This window comes from Phyllobates terribilis, unplaced genomic scaffold (genome assembly GCF_046119375.1).
Source record: "Phyllobates terribilis strain yellow unplaced genomic scaffold, ASM4611937v1 Scaffold_5__5_contigs__length_657084704, whole genome shotgun sequence".
Lineage (NCBI taxonomy): Eukaryota > Metazoa > Chordata > Amphibia > Anura > Dendrobatidae > Phyllobates > Phyllobates terribilis.
In genome coordinates, this window is record NW_027362765.1 from 216,704,551 (window position 1) to 216,726,392 (window position 21,842).

Sequence of the window (21,842 nt, forward strand, 5' to 3'; positions counted from 1 at the left end):
AAACACCTACTTCCTGGAGTGTGTTCTTCATGTGGGTGGATGTTGTGAAGAGGCTTTTCTCCACAATGGAAAGGATTCTATGATCATCCACCACCACTGTTGTCTTCCTTGGACGTCCAGGCTTTTTTTTGAGTCCCCAAGCTTACCAGTGCACTCTCTTTTTTTCATAATATACCAAGCTGTTGATTTGGCCACTCCTAACATTTCTACTATGTCTCTGATTGAGTTCTTTTTTTCAGCCTAATGATGGTCTGGTGCTCTTCCATTGAGAGCTCCTTTGACCGCATGTTGTGGGTTCACAGTAACAGCTTCCAAATGCAAATGCCACACTTGGAATCAGCTCCAGACCTTTTACCTTCTTAATTGATGATGGATTAACAAGGGAATGGCCCATGCACCTCATTAAAGAGCCCCTGAGATAATTGTCCAATTACTTTTGGTCCCTTTAAAAAGAGGCAGCCACATATTAAAGAGCTGTCCTAAACCCTTACTTCAGTTAGGATGTGAATATCCTCAAATTAAAATTGAGAGTCTACACTTTAAGCCCATACTGATTACCAAAACATATTTAATACTCAGTTATATAAACAGCTAAAATGGCAAAACTTATGTCACTGTCCAAATATTTCTGGACCCAACTGTATGGAGCAGGAGAAAGTGTACGGAGCAAGCTCAAGGCCAGAAGCCATCCACAGGGGCCTCTAATAGTAGCAATTGTAGAAAATTCTCATCGCTGCCCTTTATCCACTTTAATGTCGCTGTCAAAGATTGACAGAGGCGTTTAAGTGGAGAAATCCTACTTGGGCATCTGTTTGACTACTCATCGCTACAACTCCACCTTCTTTTGTGCCACTGCCGAGTGCCGAAAGATTGTCATGCCAGCCAGCTTAGGGCTGTTTTCATCGCTAGCTTTGAGCTCCTGTGATGCCCAGTTGTGGGAAACCGTGATTTTCACTATATTCCTCTATTGGGAGTTCAAAACTGAAAAAAATAATGCTTTTTAATAAATATAAAAATGTTAAAATGTTCAAAAAGTATATATCTGTGTTCATATCTGGCATTGTATTTGGAAATGGCTGAGTCCACTCTATCAAAATATAAAACTACTTATCTCATAAGGCAAACAATGCAAAGAAAAAAAAAAAGACATCAAAATGCCAGAATTGCGGTTTTAGATAGCTGTCAAAGCATGCCACGCAATAAACAAGCCCCACACGGAATGATAAAAAAGTTCCGAACCTCAGAAAATTGTTAAAAAACCTAAAATAAAATAAAAAAATGCACTAGATTGACCTCACCATAATCTGTCCTAGATAATAATGCGGCTAGGTCAATTTTACAAAAAAATGATACGTAAAAACAATGGCAGAATTGTGTATTTTTTTTAAACCTCACTTGGATTTTTTTTCCTATTTTTCAGTACATTACATGGTTATCATTCCAAAATACAACTCGTTCTACAAAAAAAAAACCATGACAATAAAAAAATAAAATAGTTGTAGCTCCTGGAAGAAGGGGAGAAAAAAAGCACAAAAATAAAAATTGGCGTTCTTTGGCCTTAAACACACGTAACGATATTTTTTTTCACAGAAGGACAAGGCCTTTAAACTTCCAATAACGATAAGTTTTGTAATACTGATAATTATTTGAAAATCAATTTACTTTCAAGAACTGAGAGAATACAGAGGATTTGAAGTGCCAGGAAAATCATGGCTTAGTCTAAAAGTTGGACATGACGTGGTGTTATTCTGCCACCTAATGGTTGAAAGATGTAATTTCTCTACATTTTTCCTTTGGATTGCTTTAAAGGGAATCTGTTATCAAGTTTTCGCCACTGAATCTGAGAACAGCATGATGTGGGGGCAGAGACCCCAATCCCATTGACTTATCACTTACTGGGCAGCTTGTTATAGCTTTGATAATCTCCTGCTGATAAAATGGTGATTTTATCACTAAAGGACTAATAAATCTGCTGCCAGGTAGTCAAGCATACTCATGAGCTCTGCCCACATCACTGATTGGCAGATTTCTGTATAAACTGTGCATAGGCAGAAAGCTGCCAATCAGTGGTGTGGAAAGGGGTTACACAGAGCTCAGCATCCAGAGAACTGCTAGATCTGCAGCAAATAAAACTTTTTATCAAAACTGCAGCAAGGAGCACAGTAAGTGACATCACTGGAATCAGGGTCTCTGCCCCTGTATAATGCTGTTCTCAGATAGGGTAGCAAAGACCTGGTGACAGGTTTAATATTAGCAAACTAATTTAGAGTGGAAATACTGTGATTGTGCAGGCATCCCTATTACATACCCATACACCATAGATCTATAATACAGCAGTACGCGCAGCGGGGCAGCAGAGGAGTGAGGTCAGCGTCACAGACGTAAAGCAGTGACGCTTTACTGCTGCCGGGAGCGTCAGTAATCACATCACACGGTGAGGTTCCTTCTGGTTTATTGTGATGATGTACAGATATTTACAGGCAAAAGGCTGTGGCGGATCAAGGACACATACAGAGACATTGTACATTATTTGTTGTACACATCCATGTGACCTATGTGACCAAATTGTACTAATGTGCACGTTTACGTATTAAGTGACCATTAACCCTTTAAGGACCAGAACCTAGCCCAATGCAAACTATTTTGTAACATTATGGGATAGCACCTGTGATAAAGGTCCAGTGGTGTGAAGATTAACAGCCGGGCGGCAGAAATCATTATTTTTAATATCAGGCATCCCATGATGGAGAAGCGCTGACAATATATATAATTTTTTTTTTTTACATTATAATTATCATTTTCATTTTTTTATTTAGAATTTTACAAATTAGGCTTCATTTAGTACAATTGCCCTACGAGAAAAGCCATTTGTGATGCTCATAACAAGTAATCATAAAACAGCTAAAACATAAACCCCCCAATACATTACATGGTGTCAATATGGCTGCAAGTGCGACCCAAGAGTGTGTGATCACATTCACAATCAATGGATGCGACCAACAGCTCAGAATTTGACATTTTAATGTCAGGCATCACTGTGTAACCCCGGCCCATCATTTACAGAACAATTCTGTAGCATCCTTTCTTAGAAATTACTATTCACAATGAGATTGGCAATGCCCTGATGTCAACATACTCATACATTTCTATAAAGAAAAACAATACATACTTATAAAGGATCTGCCATCTTTCCTGTATTAATAAATACATATATTCTTTATTAAAGGGAATCTATTGGCAGGATTTCCCCCCAAACTATTTATATGTGCATGTAGCGCTTTCAAAGACTAGTCCAGCAATTCTTTCACATGGCCAGTCTGTTCTACCGTTACTAAGAAATCTGCATTTTTATCAATATGCAAATGAGGCTGTAGATCTGAAGCCTCTGTCACTCCAGCTCTATCAGCCACCCAGCGCCACCTCCTCTTCCTCCTGCTTGACTGACAGCTTTTTTTGCCTACAGTTACACAGAATAGAAGAGGTCAGTCAAGCAGTTGGAGGAAAAGCTGGGCAGCAAATAGAGCTGGAGTGCCAAAGGCTTTAGATCTACAGCCTCTTTTGCTGATTTCTCAGTAATGGTAGAACCGACTGGCCATGTAAAACGGACTGGCCATGTAAAGGTATTGCTGTACTTGTCTTTGAAAGAGCTACATGCGCATATAAATAGTTTGGGGGGCGTCAAATCCTGCCGAGATTCCCTTTAGAAAAAATAACTCTGTGGCATCTTTTTTACAGCTCAGCAATGTGCCATTCCTGGTATTCCTACTAGAAATCCATGAATACATTTTATAACTGGGTGTTACCAATTAGGCAATTTGGGGTGTATCCCTATAGACTGGGACTAGCCAATCAATGCTGCAGAATCACACTATTGTAGGGTCACACCCCTTTGACAATGGGATGGTTGGTGATTATTCTTAAAGGGAACCTGTCACCAGGTTTGTCCCATATGAGGTAAGACCAGTACCTGTAAGCCCGATATATACAGCATATTGGAATGCTGTATATGCCCCCAATCTCTGCAAGACAAGAAAAAGACCTTTATAATACTCATCTACGGGGCAGTCGGGTCTTGGTCCAGTGCCACCTCTCTGCTTGCGATGCCATCCTTCTTGCTTTGTATGGATGACACGTCCTACGTCATCCACAAGATGTCCCCAGCATCACATGCCGTGCTCATGTGCGGTTAGAGGCCGAAGAGCCCCGGCGCATGCGCACTGCAGTACTTTACTCTGTTCTAATCAGGGCAGAGAAGTTCCCTGCGCAGGAGCGCGATGCCGGGAGACTGTGTGGATGATGTAGGACGCGTCATCCATACAAAGCAAGAAGGAGGACAGCATTGCAAGAAGAAGGGAGGCACCGGACCAAGACATCAATGCCCGACCGCCCCACAGGCGAGTATTATAAAAGGTCTTTTTCTTGTCTTGCAGGCCGGATTAGGGGCATATATACAGCATATTAGAATGCTGTATATCAGGGCTTACAGGTACTGGCCTTACCTCATATGGGACAAACCTGGTGACAGGTTCCCTCCAAGTTCCTAAGTGGATTAACAGAGGAACGGCACCAAACAGTGTTCTGAAAGAACATGCCTGCGAAATTATATCTTTTGGGAAATAACAAATATGACATATCAGGGTTGCAAACAATTTTTCCTTAAAATTTGAACTCGGAAGGAAGTTATGATGGTGGGGATAACATGTGGGTTCCTTTGAAGACCCAACCCAGCTGAAGGATCTAACTTGTGTATATTTTGGACAGAAATCCTATTTTCGATATTTTCTTAATTTGTCTTATGGATTGCTATTTTTGTACTATTTTTCTCCTAAACAAGACACCTCATTACAAAAAAGATGATACACATGCTGAGACATATGGACTAGCTAGGGACACCCCTCTAAGTGCCAAAATGCAATACCTTTTGTATAAAAGGCTCCAGCTCTGGCATATCCTTGCACTACATTAAGGACCATTTATTTAAATGGTAGGCAAGGTAAAGGAAAAATGTATGCCTAGACGCAGCTTCTCCAGGAAATATCAACTGACTGCCAGGAATATATTATCCAGACCTGCAGCAATTTGATCCCCATTTTGGCTTATTTTTCCAAAGCCCAGCACAGTTATTTGGTCATTAAGGAGTTAAGACACCTGGAAATCTGCTACATGAGACTTTACATCACCAGCTTCACAAACCCTCTGATAAGTGGATGTGCTTGATAAAATAAGGCATATATAACAAAGATGGTGGCAACTGCAAAACCGGCACCAGTGATCCTCTCAATCTGTGAAGAGCCGCTTCCGGCCAACTGAACCTGCTCATCTCCTTTTCATCATTTACAACTTAAAAAAATAAAACTGCTTTCTGTTTTACATACATATATATACCTATAAATATATATACCATGTGCCCAAAGGAAGACGACGTGTGAAATGGCACAGCCAGACACAATCCGGAGCTCAGAAGACGTGGACATGGATATGCTCGGTGCTAAGAAGCCGTCCCATTAATGCCGAGAGGTTCTGAACTCCATCCTCAGCGGCAGGCAGGCAGGCAGATCTCCATGGGAGTTGAGGTCAGACATAGAAATGTTGGCGAGAGTGGAGCGAATTTTCTCTCGTGTGGTTACATAGAAATGCAGTGGGCTTACAAATTGTCCAGCTTGGCCCTTTTAATGGTTCGAGATAGATGCTGTGTGAAGTAAAGAAACAGAAACAAACTTATTGTCTGCAGACTACTAGAGCTGTGCCCTGTACCCTTAAAGAGAACCTGACACTTGCTCAAACAATTTAATGAAATACCCTGCAAAAATCCCTGAGCTCTCCCGGTTCTGCCGCTTATTTCAGTTTTGCGCTGCGTCACTCCATTGCAGAGATATTCACATTTGTTAATTTTGGAGCGCGGTATGTGAAATCTCTGCTTGTAGTGCAACTAGGCGTTTCTTCTCTGATGACATGCGCTTTCACTCCTCCCTCCCAGACGCTGTTAATCATAGTTCGGCAGTGTCTGATATTGCTAGATCAGCTGCCGAGTCGTGATTGACAACGTCTTGCAGGGAGGGATGAAAGTGCACGTCACCAGACAAGACACTGAAGAAACGCCCACATGCACTACAAGCAGAGATTTCACATACTGCGCTCCCAAAGTAACAAATGTGAACACCTATCAAAAGGAGCGTCACAGCGCAAAATGGAATAAAAGCGGTAGAATCAAGGGCTCAGGGATTTTTACATGGTATTTAAACCAGTTTTTTGAGCAAGTGACAGGTCCTCTTTAAGTTTAGAACTCAACAGGCTGTAAAATAGGAAATGACATACGGTACACATTTATCCTCTTCCTTCTTTTACTCTTTTTTCCTGAACTCCTTTGGGTATGTGCACACATTAAGTATTTGGTGGTTTTTTTCCATGCAGTTTTGCCACAAATACTGAAGTATTTCCTAGTACCAGCAAAGCGAATGAGATTCCTGAAGCCTCAAGCACACATTGCTTATTTTTTCCTTGCTGATTTGAAGCACATCAATTCTTTCAGCATTTTTCCAATGTTTTTCACCCATTCCATTGCATGGGAAAATACGCAAGTAAAAAAAATAAAAAATACTTATCATGTGCACATACCTTTACTGCTGCATTAGTGTACATACTGTGCTTGCTCATACACAGTTAGTCTGCAATAGTTACTTCTATGGCGGCCATACACATTAGACAGACTATTTCCGCAGGTTCAGGCAACCTTCTAATGTGTACTTGGCTGGATAACTACAAATGTGCAGTTAGGCAGGTGACCGGGAGTGAAAGGATCAGGCATGTTGTATTTCAGTATGCCTAATCCTCTGTTCATAAAAGAGATAACCCGCCATCAAAAGTCTCCTGCAGCAGCTTGTTCCCCGATCCCCATTGAAAACACATGCACCCTCAGCCAAATCGAGCATGCATGTGTATGGGGGACAGGAAGGGATAGCTATAAGCTCACCTTTGCGAAAAGTGTAGGGCAACCTTTAATGCACCATTATCTTCCCTGTATGGTTTTCGTGGATTTACAATAGAAGGAAGAAAACAGTCTCTCTAGTGTCACCTATAGACGATTTCTCTTAAATTCACTGTCTGGCCTTGAATCATGACAGAGACAGCCATCTGTAGACATTGCTGGTTGTGAGATTCTGGAGTATGGAGGCGGTGTGTGATCAGATGAGTAATATACCATACGAAAAATACGGATCCTCCTTTACCTGGATTTGCGGAAGGAGAATGAGAAGGATCTGCTCGTGTCTGCTCACAGATCCTCCCCTTCCAGAATACTGACCACTAGGACAATGATTTGCTCTGACTGATCACTCCTCCCTATGCTCTGTCCACAGTCACTATCCTGAGCAGCACATGCTTGCTGGGACCTGTAGTCATTTCCTTGCATTAAAAAAAAAAAAAAAAAGGTAATGTGATGACAGTGCCAATACCATACCGTTCCCTGTTGATAAAAGTGTGGGGCCAGTTCCAGCAGCCATGCCGACTCTACCGCAGTCACATCCCGCATGTAATATTTGTTGGTCTGGATCACCTCACTAAACAGCACCCTACAGGGTAAAAACAGGACATGCACCCTTTAATATCATAATGTGCAAATGATCCATAATTCATCTTTTACATCCCACACAGTTCCAGTGGTCAGTGCCAGTCTATATGTACCCGTCCTGCAGCAATAGCTTGCTATTCATGCACATGACCACTGCAGACAATCACTGCTCTCAGCAGTCTTGTGCCACACTTGCTACAGTCAATTAAAGCGGAGGTCAGTAATTGTTAGGCTTTATTCACACATCAGTATTTCACCAGAAGGGTCTCTCAAACACATTAGAGGTGTCAATTTTTCAATTATCGTTTTTCTCGCATTGTCCCACTCCTGGTTTAGGTATACAAACACTGATGAAAAATACTGACTGAATACTAATGTGTGAATAAGCCCTTAGTCAGTAGACATTGAGATGGTAAAAGCCACTAATATTAAATCTTCCCCAGTGTTGAATATGTTTCTAACATTTCTACTACGGCAAACTATGTATTATAGCTCAGGCGAGCAGTAACTAAGGCTGCAGTGGGCATACGGTATACCCCGACAAACTCACCAGTTGGGGGGCTTCTCTGCATATAGAACTGATGTTGGGTGTATATGTAACTCATGGCCGTCTCTTACCGTCCTTAGAAGAAACAAAAACAAATTGTCCAAGGGAACATAGAATGTAATTATACAAGGCAACCTTCACAATGCTGGATCACTGAGGAGTAACATTGGAAATTAAATATTCCTAGGAAAACAAGGCAGCATATATATATATATAAAAACAATTAAATGTTATTCGTCACTTTACTTATATGCAAACATGATCAAGCTGATATAGGATTCTAAGGCCACGTTCACACATTCAGTATTCGGTCAGTAATTTACATCAACATGGTAAGCCAAAACCAGGAGTGGGTGATAAATACAGAAGTGGTGACGTGTTTCTCTTATACTTTTCCTCTGATTGTCCCACTCCTGGTTTTTGCTTACACATACTAATGGAAAATACTGACTAAATACTGAACGTGGTCTCAGTGCTCATTCACATGTCAGGTTTTCCCATACGAGGGCTATCCACACACCAATGTGACATTTACAGTATGTCATCTTGTGGATATACCTAAAATACCCAAAATGGAAACAACTCTCTTAAGGGGTTGTCAACCTTTCGGTACAAATTTTATTTTTATTTACGAGCTAATATCTTTGCAACAGAGAGGAGAAATTAAAAAATACAAACTTTGCGCATGTTAAACTGACCGCATCATGAAATAGTGGTTACAGAACTGAAGAAGACAAACTGCTGAAAGGTCCCATAAGTGCACAGATTTGGGGCTAAAAATTATTTGAGTTGCATTAAAAATTTTGCACCGTTTGACTTCTAAAGGCTCATTAGTTCCCTGCACATTCAACTATGATGTGGTCTGTGGTCAGAAATCAGCTGAGAGGAGCTAAGAAAAGACAGATTAATAAGTTACAAATTTTCCACTCAAACTGTCAGAATCAGCTCACTGATGGATTCTCAGTTAAGTCCTTGTTGCTGCCAGCAACACGTGGCTATAGAACGCAAAAGGTGCAAACATTTTAATGAAACCGAATTGCAAAAAGGATTTTTTTTTAGCCCAAAATACAAACATTTAAGAAAAGAAAAATTCTCTCCAAGTGGATGAATCCATTTAAGGCCCTTTGGGGGTGAGGCGGTACAATCATGGTATATTTTTAATGACAGACACAAGTTGGGGGGGATCTCTGTTGCATTGGACTAATTATAAATATTGAAGCCGCTCATCTTGGTCATTTTCACTCTGTAATTACCTGTAGACACCTGTAGAATGGAGCTTGGCAGCATTGGCAAAAAATCCAGCCACTATACAACGTAAAATAGGGTCTGGATCCCCTAGACATGGAAGAAAATAATGTTATTAAGTACAGGTAAAACGTAGACATCAATATTCATTAAATACACTGAGCTGATCACAAGAAAACCCAACAGAATAGCCCTGTGATCACCCCTGTGCCAGAACCGGTGACACTGTCCCCATCTCCCATTCTCTGCTCACCTTCACTAGAGATCTTGGGGACTTTAAACTTGCTAAGAAGCTTTTTCAGCTGTTCCCGCACTGTGACCGCTCTCATAAGCCCCTTGTAGTTGAGAAAGTGCTGCTGACACCACTGTGAGCTCTTGTTAAACTGCAAGAAGTACATATTTTACTTTTACTTATGAGATGAAGAAATTTGTACTCCAGAGTTTATAGTCTCCGCAATGAGTAAGAGATATGGAATTTTAGATGTACTGTTAGCAGCAAAAAACAATGCGCTCACTAGATGGCCGGCATGTACTAAAATATGGCTGTCAGAAGCTTTCTCCAACAATAGTAGCCAATTCCTGAAGGTTTGTAAACCAAGGCCCATGGTGATCAAAAATGGTCTTTTATTTAAAAGAAAAAAAAAAATTGGATGTCTTCATGGTAGTCATGGGGCAACTCCTTGAAGACTTAAAGGGGTATTACCATATAATAATTATAATATTAGCAAATACCTCCAATTATAAAATGCAGTATAGTTCTTCTGATTATGTCACTTAACTCATGTGCACGGCATTGCAGTAGCTTAGGTATCCATGGTGATGACCACTCATATAGTGACAGTTAGTTGTTAGTGGCCATGGATACCAAAGCTAGTGTAATGCCCTGAACATGAGGTAAGCAATATAGTAAATCAGAAGAACTATACTACATTTCTAAGTTTAAGTATTTGTTAATATTATTATTACACCAACTACATATTGGTATATGATCTTGGCAATGGGAATACCCCTTTAAGGATTAGATTTTATTTTTTTTCATTTTTCATCCCTGCCTTTCAAGAATTATAACTTTCTTATTTTTCCAATGTTTTTTTTCATGCCAAGACAACCCATCATCCCTCAGTGCTTAGGTTTTGGAGCAGCAATGGGATTACAGAGGGCTAACCCCTCTGTTTAACCATGTAGATACTGTGGTCATCACTGGCCAATGCATCTGGTGGTAAACCTGAAGCCATGAGTGCTAGCTCAGTTGGCAGCAGTTATCTCAGGCATATCACACAGCCAGAACCTGCTATACATGATGTATAAGCGCCACACGGCACCAGACGCTATTCAAACACGTTCCTCCTTTTTCAAGGCATGGTAAGTGTATAAGAATTCAGGTGGTGCCCTGCTGAGATCAAATAGTTGCACATATGAGGAGAAGAGATTTAATGGACCCATGGAAGCGTTGCGGAGATGCGAAACGGCAGTCGTCCATTCTTGCTCCTGCACATTATTCCAAGGAATGGGACATCTGTGCGGTATGCAGGGGTAAAGGACTTTTAAAGCAAGAACGTGGTGAGTGGCGCTTTTCTTCTTCTCATATGTGCTTGCTATATGTTCTCAGCTCCCGAGCCCACTTCATACACACCCCCCTGTAAATAGGATTTTACAATTCCATTTGTGGTAAGAGCTTAAAGAGCGTTTTTGAAGTGAACACTGTATGCCATGATTAAGAGAGAGTTAACTGCTCGAAACGCGTACCTCATTTTTACATATTTTTACTCAATAAAGATGATATTATGATTTATCCATGGGGCTGGACTAAAGATGCGTTTTTGGATTTTCATTGGCATGCTACACACGAGGACGGTCCGTGCCTTGGACTAAGCCTATCTACACCCGTAGAGCCGGCACTTTTAAAAGCTTAAAATATCACTTCCCAATCGCCAAGCAAGATTGCAGCTTATAAATAAGCTGCGCTACACCGACAGCCATAGGTACTGACCTAATCATGGTAGCAGATGCTCCAATGTACATGTGAAAGTGATCTGACTGCTCAATAGATGCACTGAAAAACTTCATATAATGTACCTTGTCAATAGAGAAATAAAGAGGATACGCTATCCCTTACCTTAATAAAAGCCTCAAACACATTTAACATGGTCAGGTGGTCTCCCTCCTCCACTGCAAACTTTCGATGTTCTCTTGTCTGTGAACAGAAGTTATGAAAGGTTCAGTAATGAAAAATATAGAAAAAAAACTAACAAAACTCAGGACTTCTGCTGTCTGTAGTCGGCTTTTTACACCCAGTCTTTATGAAAGAACCGCTCATCAGTCCCTCTTGCACATGTAATTGGTAAAGGGGCTCGAACTAACACGTCGTACAGTAAAACTGGGACCACTTTGTCATTCTAGGCACTTACCGCTACAGCTTTCTGGTTTGAAGGAACCACAAACACATTCTGAATTTGCATCATTGCCGCAATGCTTAAAATTTCAGCAGAACATCCAAAATTACCTGTGATTGGAAAACAATACAATCACCTTGAGACTGATAATGTAAGCAATCTGCCCACAGAGGTCACATACGTAAGGAAGACACAGAAGATAGGTATCTGCATGATGGATGTGCAATGGTTAATGACAGCTTACAGGGGGCCATTGTCATTTTATATCATCCATCAAGACATTTCATATTCTGTCAAAGATTTTCAGAAAGCCACAAATGCCCACCTAAAACTTACCAGACTCCAGCAGCATCTTGGCAAACATTGGGTTAAGTGGGAACTCTGCCATTCTTACACCAAGGGGCTCAGTCAAACGACAGTGCTTGTCCAAACCTACAAGAGGGGAGAAAATGCTATACTTTCAGCAATAATGGATACACAGTTGAGGCCAAAAGTGTCAGCACCCTTGAAATTGTTCCATAAAATGAAGTATTTCTCCCAGAAAATTATTTGATATACACATGTTTATTTCATTTGTATGTATTGGAATTTGGAACAACACACAAAAAAAAATAAAAAATAAAAAAATGGCAAATTGAACATAATTTCACACAAAACCCCACAAATAGGTGTCTGAGTGTGCCACACTAAACATGGAGAACAGAAAGAGGAGAATAGAATTGTCTGAACAATATCAACAATCTCAAGGTTACAAGTCCATCTGCAGAGATCTTGATGTTCCTCTGTCCACGGTGCGCAACTTAATGAAGACGTTTTCAACCCATGGCACTGTAGCTAATCTGCCTTGACGTGGACAATAGAGAAAAAGTGATGAAAGGTTGTAACGCAGGGTAGTCGGGATGATGGATAAGCAGCCCCAATCTAGTTCCAAAGAAATTCAAGCTGTACTGCAGGCTCAGGGTGCATCAGCGTCAAGCTGAACTATGCGTTGACATTTGAATAAAATGAAACGCTATGGCAGGAGACCCAGGAGGACCCCACCGCAGAAAAAGAAACATAAAAAACTAGACAGCAGTTTGCCAAAATGTAAGCAACTAAACCAAAATCCTTCTGGGAAAACATATTGTGGACAGATGAGAACAAGATAGAGCTTTTTGGTAAAGCACATCATTCTACTGTTTACTGGAAATGGAATGAGGCCTACAAAGAAAAGAACAGTACCTACAGTCAAATATGGTGGAGGTTCAATGATGGTTGGGGGTTGTTTTGATGCCTTTGGCACTGGGTGCAACGCATCATGAAATCTGAAGAATACCAAAGGATTTTGGGTCGCAATGTAGTACTCAGTCTCAGAAAGCTGGGTCTGCGTCATAGGTGATGGGTCTTGCAGCAGGACAATGACCCCAAACATACTTCAAGAAGCACCCAAAAATGGATGGAAAAAAAAAGCGCTGGAGAGTTCTAGAGTGGCCAGCAATGAGTCTGGATCTAAATCCCATTGAACACCCTTGGGGAGATCTTAGAATTGCTGTTGGGAGAAGGCACCCTACAAATATGAGAGACCTGGAGCAGTTTTCAAAGGAAGAGCGGTCCAAAATTCCAGTTGAGAGGTGTGAGAAGGTGTTGATGGTTTTAGGAAGCAATTAAATGAAGTTATTTATTCCAAAGGGTGTACAACCAAATATTAAGTTGAGGATGCCAACAATTTTGTCTGGCCCATTTTGGGGGTTTTTGTGAAATGATGTCCAATTTGCCTTTTTTCAGTTTTTTTGTGCTGTTACAATACACACAAAGGAAATAAACATGTGTGTAACAAAACATGTGTAATAGCAATAAAGAAATACTTCAATTATTGGAACATTTTCAAGGGTGACAACGCTTTCATTTTGTACAGATTATATATATGTTAAATATAAGATAGATAGATAGATAGATAGATACACACAGATAGATATGCACATACATATACACACACTATGTTTGAATCCTATAAATAATTAGCATGTAGGGGGAACAAAATCACATAAATAATGGACAAGCAGAAAAACCTTGAAAGACCACCCACATCTCCTTTGGTAGCTAGCCAAGATCCATACTCAGAGTTTCTCTGCTTCCCTCATCAGACACTATTTGCTGTGTAAGGCCACGTTCACTATTTGGTCAGTATTTTACATCAGTATTTGTGGCCAAATACTGAACCTGTGGCCCAAGCAGGAGAAACACCGAGTGCGGACCTTAGCTACACTTGCAGTTCAAATCAGCTACTAAGGCAGAATGAACTAGTCAGACAAGCCAGCACTTGCAGCATGGCTTTAAAGGGAACCAGACACCTGACACCACAGGCAGCACGAGTCAGAACCTGGCTGCATCACAGTGTTTTAGAGAAAATATACTTTAATCATCCTCTCCCAGCACCACTCCAGAAGATTGACAGATCTCTACCATAGTGAGAGACTTGTCAATTAACTAGAGCAATGCTGGGACAAGCCAACTGGGGGCAGAAGTGGGCTAGTCTGGTCTCCAGATATATTCCCTGGCCAGATCTTTAAAGTATATGGTCTCTGAAATGTAAAATAATATACCTGGCTGCAATCATATCTTTGAGGCTCAGATTAATGCTGTCCATGGTTTGTGCAGCATGAATCAGGTGACAAGTCCCTTTTAAATTGCAATGAAATACACTAGAAAGTTTCAGAACTTTATAAAGGCTGATCAAAAATGAAGTTAAAAAAAAGTGGAGTTACTTTCTTTCATTATTCTTGAACTCCTCTGACATGCTTCAAGGATGCATTTGCAGCACTGCCTGAAAGCGCTTCATTTGTTAGACTGCACTACTGACTGATTATAATGCACCTTGGCCAATCTGTTTCATTTTCCTTGCATTATCCTGACTACTCCCTATATTATTAGCATTTATGATATAATAGTATAGAAATAACTACCGTATATTCCGGCGTATAAGACGACTTTTGAAGACTGAAAAATCTTCTGTCTAGTCTGGGGTCGTCTTATACGCCGGTAATGCTTTTAAACTTTCAGAAATTGACATGCGGGGATACTCTGGGGGTGTTAATAAGCTGCCGTGGCCGTATCCCTGCCATGTCGGAGTTAATATAAGGTGGAGGGAGTTAAAATACGGCGGCGGTAGATCCAGACAGTCAGCGCTTCTGTGCTGAAACGGACACATCGCTGCGTATTCCCAGCTCCGGACACAGCGCAGGGCTTCTGTGCCGACAGCTTTCACTTGTCACAGAAGCGCTGCGCTGTGTCCGGAGCAGGGAAGTTCGCATCGCTTCTGTGACAATATATGAAAAGCCGGCAATTCAGCAGCGGCATAAGCCGGCACCCGACAATTTAGAATAGAAAGAATAGAGCTTCACACATAGATTAGATAGATAGAAACATGTCAGTCACATATATATGAAGTACAGTGACAGTATTGCTTACTGTACTTGTCATTTAGTGTAAAGGATTTATTAAAACAAATAATAGTGTTTTCATGCACCGTCTCTTTAAAAAAGCCGGCCGGCAATTCAGCATCGGTACCCGACAATTTATAACAGACAGAATAGAGCTTCACACATAGATTAGATAGATAGAAACATGTCAGTCACATATATATGAAGTACAGTGATAGTGTTGGTTACTGTACTTGTCATTTAGTATTAAAATAAAGGATTTATTATTAAAAAAAATTGGCGTGGGGTTCCCCTTAATTTTAGGCTCTAGCGGAGGTTAAGCAGACGGCTGGGGCAGATGTTTGAAGCCTGGGAAGGGGGTAATACCCACGGAGCTTCCCAGGCTACTAATATCAGCCCCCAGCTGAATACCTAGTCTTTACTAGCTATTAAAATGGGGGACCCCCCCAAAAAAATGACGTGGGGTCCCCCCTAATTTAATAGCTAGCAAAGGCTAGGCAGACAGCTGGGGGCTGATATTAATAGCCCAGGAAGGGAGCCATGAATATTGGCCCCCTCCCAGGCTAGAAACACCAGCCGTCAGCCGCCCCAGAAATGGCGCATCCATAGGATGCGCCAATTCTGGCACTTAGCCTCGCTCTTCCACGCTGCCCTGGTGCGGTGGCAGGGGGTAATAGGGTTGGGGTTGATGTCAGCTTATAATGCCAGCTGACATCAAGCCCAGGTTAGTAATGGAGAGGCGTCTATAAGACACCCCCATTACTAACCCCATAGTCAAAGTTAAAAAAAACACAAACACCCAGAATAAAGTCCTTTAATTGAAATAAAGACACAATTCTTTATTGTTCTAAATTAAACCATACTTACCGTCACGCCCATTCCAGCTGAAGCCAACGATCTCCTGCAATAAAAGAAAAATAATAAACCAACCTCATCCTTACCTTTCCATGGCTCCCAGGACCGGTCCAGCTCTGCTACATCGAGATGACAGGCTGGACCGCAGCAGAACGCTGCCATCCAGCCTCTCATCCCGCAGACACTGAGAAGCGCAGGCTTGCTTGCGCTCTGCAGTGTCTGGCTGTGACGGCATCCAGATGAGCCGACAATGAACTCAGCTCACCTCCTGGACGTCCGTCACTGACAGCGTGGGAAACTTCTACTGCGCATGCGGGGAGCAGGAGAATTTTCCCACGCTGTCAGTGACGTGCATGAGGTGAGCCGAGTTCATTGGACATGATCTCGGCTCATCTGGATGCCGTCACAGTCAGACACTGAGGAGCACAAGCATGCCTGCGCTTCTCAGTGTCTGCCGCATGGCAAGCTGAACGGCAGCGTTCTGCTGCGGTGCAGCCTGTCATGTGAATGTAGCAGAGCTGGACCGGTCCTGGGAACCATGGAGAGGTAAGGATGAGGTTGCTTTATTATTTTACTTTTATTGCAGGAGATCGTTGGCTTCAGCTGGAATGGGCGTGATGGTAAGTATGGTTTAATTTAGAACATTAAAAAATTGTGTCTTTATTTCAATTAAAGGACTTTATTCTGGGTGTTGTGTTTTTTTTAATTACTTTACTAGAAATTCATGGCGGTCATGTCTAATATTGGCGTGACCCCATGAATTTCGGGCTTAGGGCCAGCTGATAATGCCAAGCTGGCCCTAACCCCTTTATTACCCAGTGAGCCACCGCACCAGGGCCCTGGATGAGTTGGGTACAGCGCCAGAAGATGGCGCTTCTATGAACGCGCCATTTTCCGGGGTGGCTGCGGACTGCAATTTGCAGCGGGGGGGGCCCAGAAAGCTTGGGTCTCCCTGCGCTGCAGATTCCAGCCCCCAGCTGCCTAGTTGTACCTGGCTGGACACAAAAATAGGGCGAAGCCCCACGTCTTTTTTTTTTAATTATTTCATGAAATAATTTAAAAAAAAGGGCTTCCCTATATTGTTGTGTCCGGCCAGGTACAAATAGGCAGCTGGTGGTTGGGGGCAGCCCGTTCCTGCCTGCTGTACCTGGCTGGACACAAAAATATGGCGAAGCCCACGTCAACATTTTTGGGAAAAATTAATTACAAAATTAATAATAATTTAGGGACTGCATCTTTATTAACCCCTCAATTGTCATTTAGTGTTAAAATAAAGGATTTTTTAAAAAGAAAATTGGCGTGGGATCCACCATCATTATAGTCTCTAGCGGAGGTTAAGCAGACGGCTGGGGCAGATGTTTGAAGTCTGGGAAGGGGGTAATACCCACGGAGCTTCCCAGGCTACTAATATCAGCCCCCAGCTGAATACCTAGCCTTTACTAGCTATTAGAATGGGGGACCCCCCCAAAAAATGACGTGGGGTCCCCCCTATTTTAATATGTTTATGAGTGACAGTTTTCCTGCTATATACCTGCATGTCATAAGAATTTAAATTAAAAAAGGACCATGTTAAATTCAAATCTGTTTTTTTTAAATTTTTACCGGTGTTTGGTATGCGTTGGAAAAGGGGTAGTCTTATACAGTGAATATATCCTAAACTCTATATTTTAACAGGAAAGTAGGGGGGTCGTCTTATACACCAGGTCGTCTTATACGCCGGAATATACGGTAAGTAAAACCATATCAGTGGAGAGGGCTGGATCAGGGCAAATAATCCTAGCCATTCATCAGAAACAGCTACATAGCAAATTACATATTAGCACCTTCTTAATTGCTGATAACCTTACACAAATGTATAAGAATGGAAAAGGAGTTTGTGCTTGGCACATTTTCACCCCGTAATACTATATACACCAGATATAATGCATATTTTCTGCTCAGATTTGTGGCATATTACAATAGCAGATGAGATCTTAGGGGGATTTTCCAGGCTTTGGTCAAAAATCTGCAGTTACTCTAGGGTACAGTAAACTGCTGGATCATGATAGCGTGAGGTGCACATGCTGCCCCCATTCCGCGGTGAGAGTGTGTTGTCATAACACAGAATGGATGCAATTTTTTATTAATTTGTATACATGTGGTCACATGAATGCCGACTTACATTGACTAACGGCAGACTTTTGTCCCAAATGTGGAGAATCCCTTTAAGAAATCATAAGAACACAATGAGCAAAAATCTGCAGAGATGGACAGTAAGTGCAGATTTGAAATCAGCGGCACATTCATTTCACCCTTTACAACAGTAAAATGCATATGTAAAACATGCAGATTTTGCAGTGTCTAATCCGCGGGTGAGGACGTACCCTCAATCATGCATCACAAGGAAGATAATCCTCACCTGCTAATGCATAAAGCAGCTCCAGGGCCTGGACCATAGACTGGGCTGGGGGTGGCTGGGAAGGGAAACAGAAGGTACTGAACAGATTAGCTACATGATCATAGTAAGGGCGCAGACAGACGGCGGTAATTCTCCTGCGAGGATGGCATCGCAGTGCACGGACTGGCCCGGCTCCTCTCCTGACCTGAGTGTGACAGCGTGGTGTATTTCTATGCAGCGGACAGGCTCAGGTTAGGAGAGACCACGGTCAGTCCGAGGATTGCGATGTAATCCTCGCATGAGAAATGGGCAGTCTGTCTGCCCCCTAAATGACATTATATACGTAGAAACATGAGAAATAGCACAACACAGAAAATTCAGGTAAAGGGGGTTAGTCATCCACCCAAACAATACATTTCAAAATGGTCTGATCAGCTGATGACCCGGCAGCTCCCGTATTAGGTGGGTGGCCAGTTTTGGACTTTCGCTTTTTTTTTTAATGACACATTCCAAGAGCAGTATTTTTTTATTTTTTCAGTGACAGTCATATGACGACTTGTCTTTATTAGGGATGAGTTGAGAACAATACCAGTTTTAGGGAGTTTATCTTGTATTATTTTATACAATACACACTGAAAACAAAGGAGCCATATTCTAGCCGCAGTAAAATGTACACTTAGCAGACCTGTATGAGGGCTCATATTTCGCTTGACAAGGTACATTTTGTGGTACTTGAATCATTTTGATCACTTTTTATTCCTTTCTTTTGGAGGCAAAATGAGCAACAAAAACATCAATTTCAATGGTATAATTGACATGATATCTTTATTCTATAGGTGGATACCAAATTTCTAAAGTTTTTTTTTTTTTTTTTTTAAATGTTTTGCCATTTTTATGCAAAAAAAAAATCCTTTTTTTTTGGACCCCATATTCTCATACCCATAACTTTTTTATTTGTCTGTAGACAAAGTTGTGTGAGGGCTTCGTTTTTGTGGGACAAACTGTAGTTTTTATTTGTATCATTTTTTGGGATATGACTTTTTGATCACTTTTTAATGTGCTAGAATATTAGGAACTGCAAATCTGGGATTTATTTTAATTACTAGTCCCCCTAGGGAACTTAAACATGTGATCCTTTGATCATATTGATAATACACTGCATAACTTATTTAGCACAGTATATTATCTAACCTGTGAGTATCTGACTGACCCTCAGCCTATCAGACCCCGACGGGATCTGATTGGCTGAGGCAAATGCCATTGTTAGGCCATGTTGCCATAGCAACCATTTTAACTGAGAGGATGGCAAAGTAGTGACAGAGGGAGCAATCTCCCCCTGTCAAACTCCTCATATGCTGTCAATATTGCTATGTCTGGTTCCAGCACACATAACAGGAACTCAGCTGTGTGCAACAGCCGGCACTTCCTTCTTTTAAAGGGAATCTGCCACTAGAATTATGTTTAATAATCTAAGGGCAGCAGAAAGTAGTGTCTTACCCCCTGATTGTATCGCTCTGTCACTTTATAGGTTTCTTAACGTAGTTGTCATAAAATGTTTTATTATTTCAACCACCACAGCAAGAGCAGAGCACCTGATCCAAATATTCATGAGCGGGTGGCTCAACCTGTCCCTGATTGACAGTTCTCACACCATACTATACTGTGCGGGGAGCCACATCACCTAAATGTTGAGGACTTGGTAGCACCCGACATAGAGAGGATTTCAGTGCTCGAGTCCCTCTTCGGCTGATAACCAGTGCGTTTATGACAACTAAAGAATCCATTATGTCACCCAGCAATGGAAACATGGTGTCTGTCACTACTTTCTCCTGCCCCAGATCGAACAGTATGAACCTGGTAAGAGATTAATACAGATCATATTGCTCCTCGCTTCTAATAAAAGCAATGAGTCCATAGTCTCTTCACTCACCGACAAGAAGTGGAAGCGCAGGACATTGTCAATACCCAGAGCTTTTAGTTGTAGGATCACAGGTGACAGGTTACTCCTTTGCATCTCTGGGACAGTGGAAGGCGGCAGCTTCTGGAAATCCTCCTCTAGGAGCGACAAAGAGACATCAGAAGTGTAAATTTATGAGGTACTCCTGACTCGTGGTTGGCAGTCATCACTAATTTATCTCATGTCCTATGATGTAAAGCTTAAATATCATCAAAATGGATCTTCTCACACGTAATGTGACCTATCAGTGGAGGACATCGCTGGCATCTAATCTCAGAACACTACAGATTTCTAACCTGAAAATGGTATAACACAACCTTTTGTTGTCATTATGGGGTTTTTCAACCAAAAATTCTGACACAATGTTCTAAGAAAATCAATAGGAAGTATGGGAGGATGATAAACAGATCTCTAAACAGTACTCCAATGGTTCAAGCTCACTAAACAGAGTCAGACGTTCCCACTGTGATCTCCGGACATATCACAATATCATTCCACTGGATTTCTCAGTCTTAACCTTTTCCTTTTTTTAGATAATCCATAACATAGGTCCTTAAATCCAGTCAATCATAGAGCAGTACTGAAATAGTCACTAGCCCACTTACACCTTACTAGTGTATTAGGGTGCATCATTTCAGTGAGGGCTCCCTCTTTCAGCGTATTCCTTAACTTATTGGTATAAGAACTTCATGACTTTAATAACAGTGAGAAGCTGAATCACAATGGCTACACCCTTGAAATTTACTCAAGTAGTAATGTAACAGAAGGAAAACTGGGCCATCATCAAGGACATAATGGGATAAAATCCACCTGTCATAAGGAGGGGACCGTAATTAGTGTATCATTTACAATCTCCAGAAGCAATTGGAGGTATAACTGGAAGAATATGGCTACATTCACATGATTTGGTGAGTTTTTGATGTCGCAGATTTTCTGCAGCATTTATGCATCCATTATGTAAATTAAGTTACTTGCACTTCTTTCATTGCGATTTTGAGTGTGTGTTGTTTTTTTTTTTACATGCATTTTTATCGCGACTTTGATGTTTAGTTTTTTGTCTCCACAGTGGGGAAAATAAGTATTTCATACAATGCCGATTTTGCAAGTTTTCTACAAATATTGGAGAGGTCTGAAATTTTTATCGTAGGTACCCTTCAACTGTGAGAGACAGAATCTTGAAAAAAAAATCCAGAAAATCACATTGTATGATTTTTACATAATTAATTTGCATTTTATTGCATAAAATAATTATTTGATACAGTACATTGGAAAAACAGAGCTTAATATTTGGTACAGGAACCTTAGTTTGCAATTACAGAGGTCAGACGTTTCCTGTAGTTCTTGACTAAGTTTGCACACACTGCAGCAGGGATTTTGGTCCACTCCTCCATACAGATCTTCTCCAGATCTTTTAGGTTTTGGGGCTGTTGCTGGGCAACAATGAGTTTCAGCTAGGCCACTCCAGGACCTTGAAATGCTTCT

At 41.3% G+C, this 21,842-nt stretch overlaps 1 protein-coding gene across 1 annotated transcript in view; it reads right to left on the reverse strand.

Annotated features, from left to right (window-relative positions):
• Positions 1 to 2,437: 2,437 nt before the first annotated feature.
• The window catches only part of DHX35 (DEAH-box helicase 35), a 49,377-nt gene continuing 29,972 nt past the window's right edge, over positions 2,438 to 21,842 (reverse strand). The window contains exons 13-22 of the mRNA XM_073683787.1: positions 20,334 to 20,458; positions 18,425 to 18,479; positions 12,089 to 12,184; positions 11,768 to 11,862; positions 11,476 to 11,553; positions 9,613 to 9,742; positions 9,368 to 9,449; positions 8,118 to 8,189; positions 7,457 to 7,568; positions 2,438 to 5,689 (exon numbers count right to left, since the gene is read on the reverse strand). Of these exons, the coding sequence (XP_073539888.1) occupies positions 5,645 to 5,689; positions 7,457 to 7,568; positions 8,118 to 8,189; positions 9,368 to 9,449; positions 9,613 to 9,742; positions 11,476 to 11,553; positions 11,768 to 11,862; positions 12,089 to 12,184; positions 18,425 to 18,479; positions 20,334 to 20,458 (890 nt within the window). The 3' untranslated portion in view covers positions 2,438 to 5,644. The remainder of the gene's footprint in view (positions 5,690 to 7,456; positions 7,569 to 8,117; positions 8,190 to 9,367; positions 9,450 to 9,612; positions 9,743 to 11,475; positions 11,554 to 11,767; positions 11,863 to 12,088; positions 12,185 to 18,424; positions 18,480 to 20,333; positions 20,459 to 21,842) is intronic.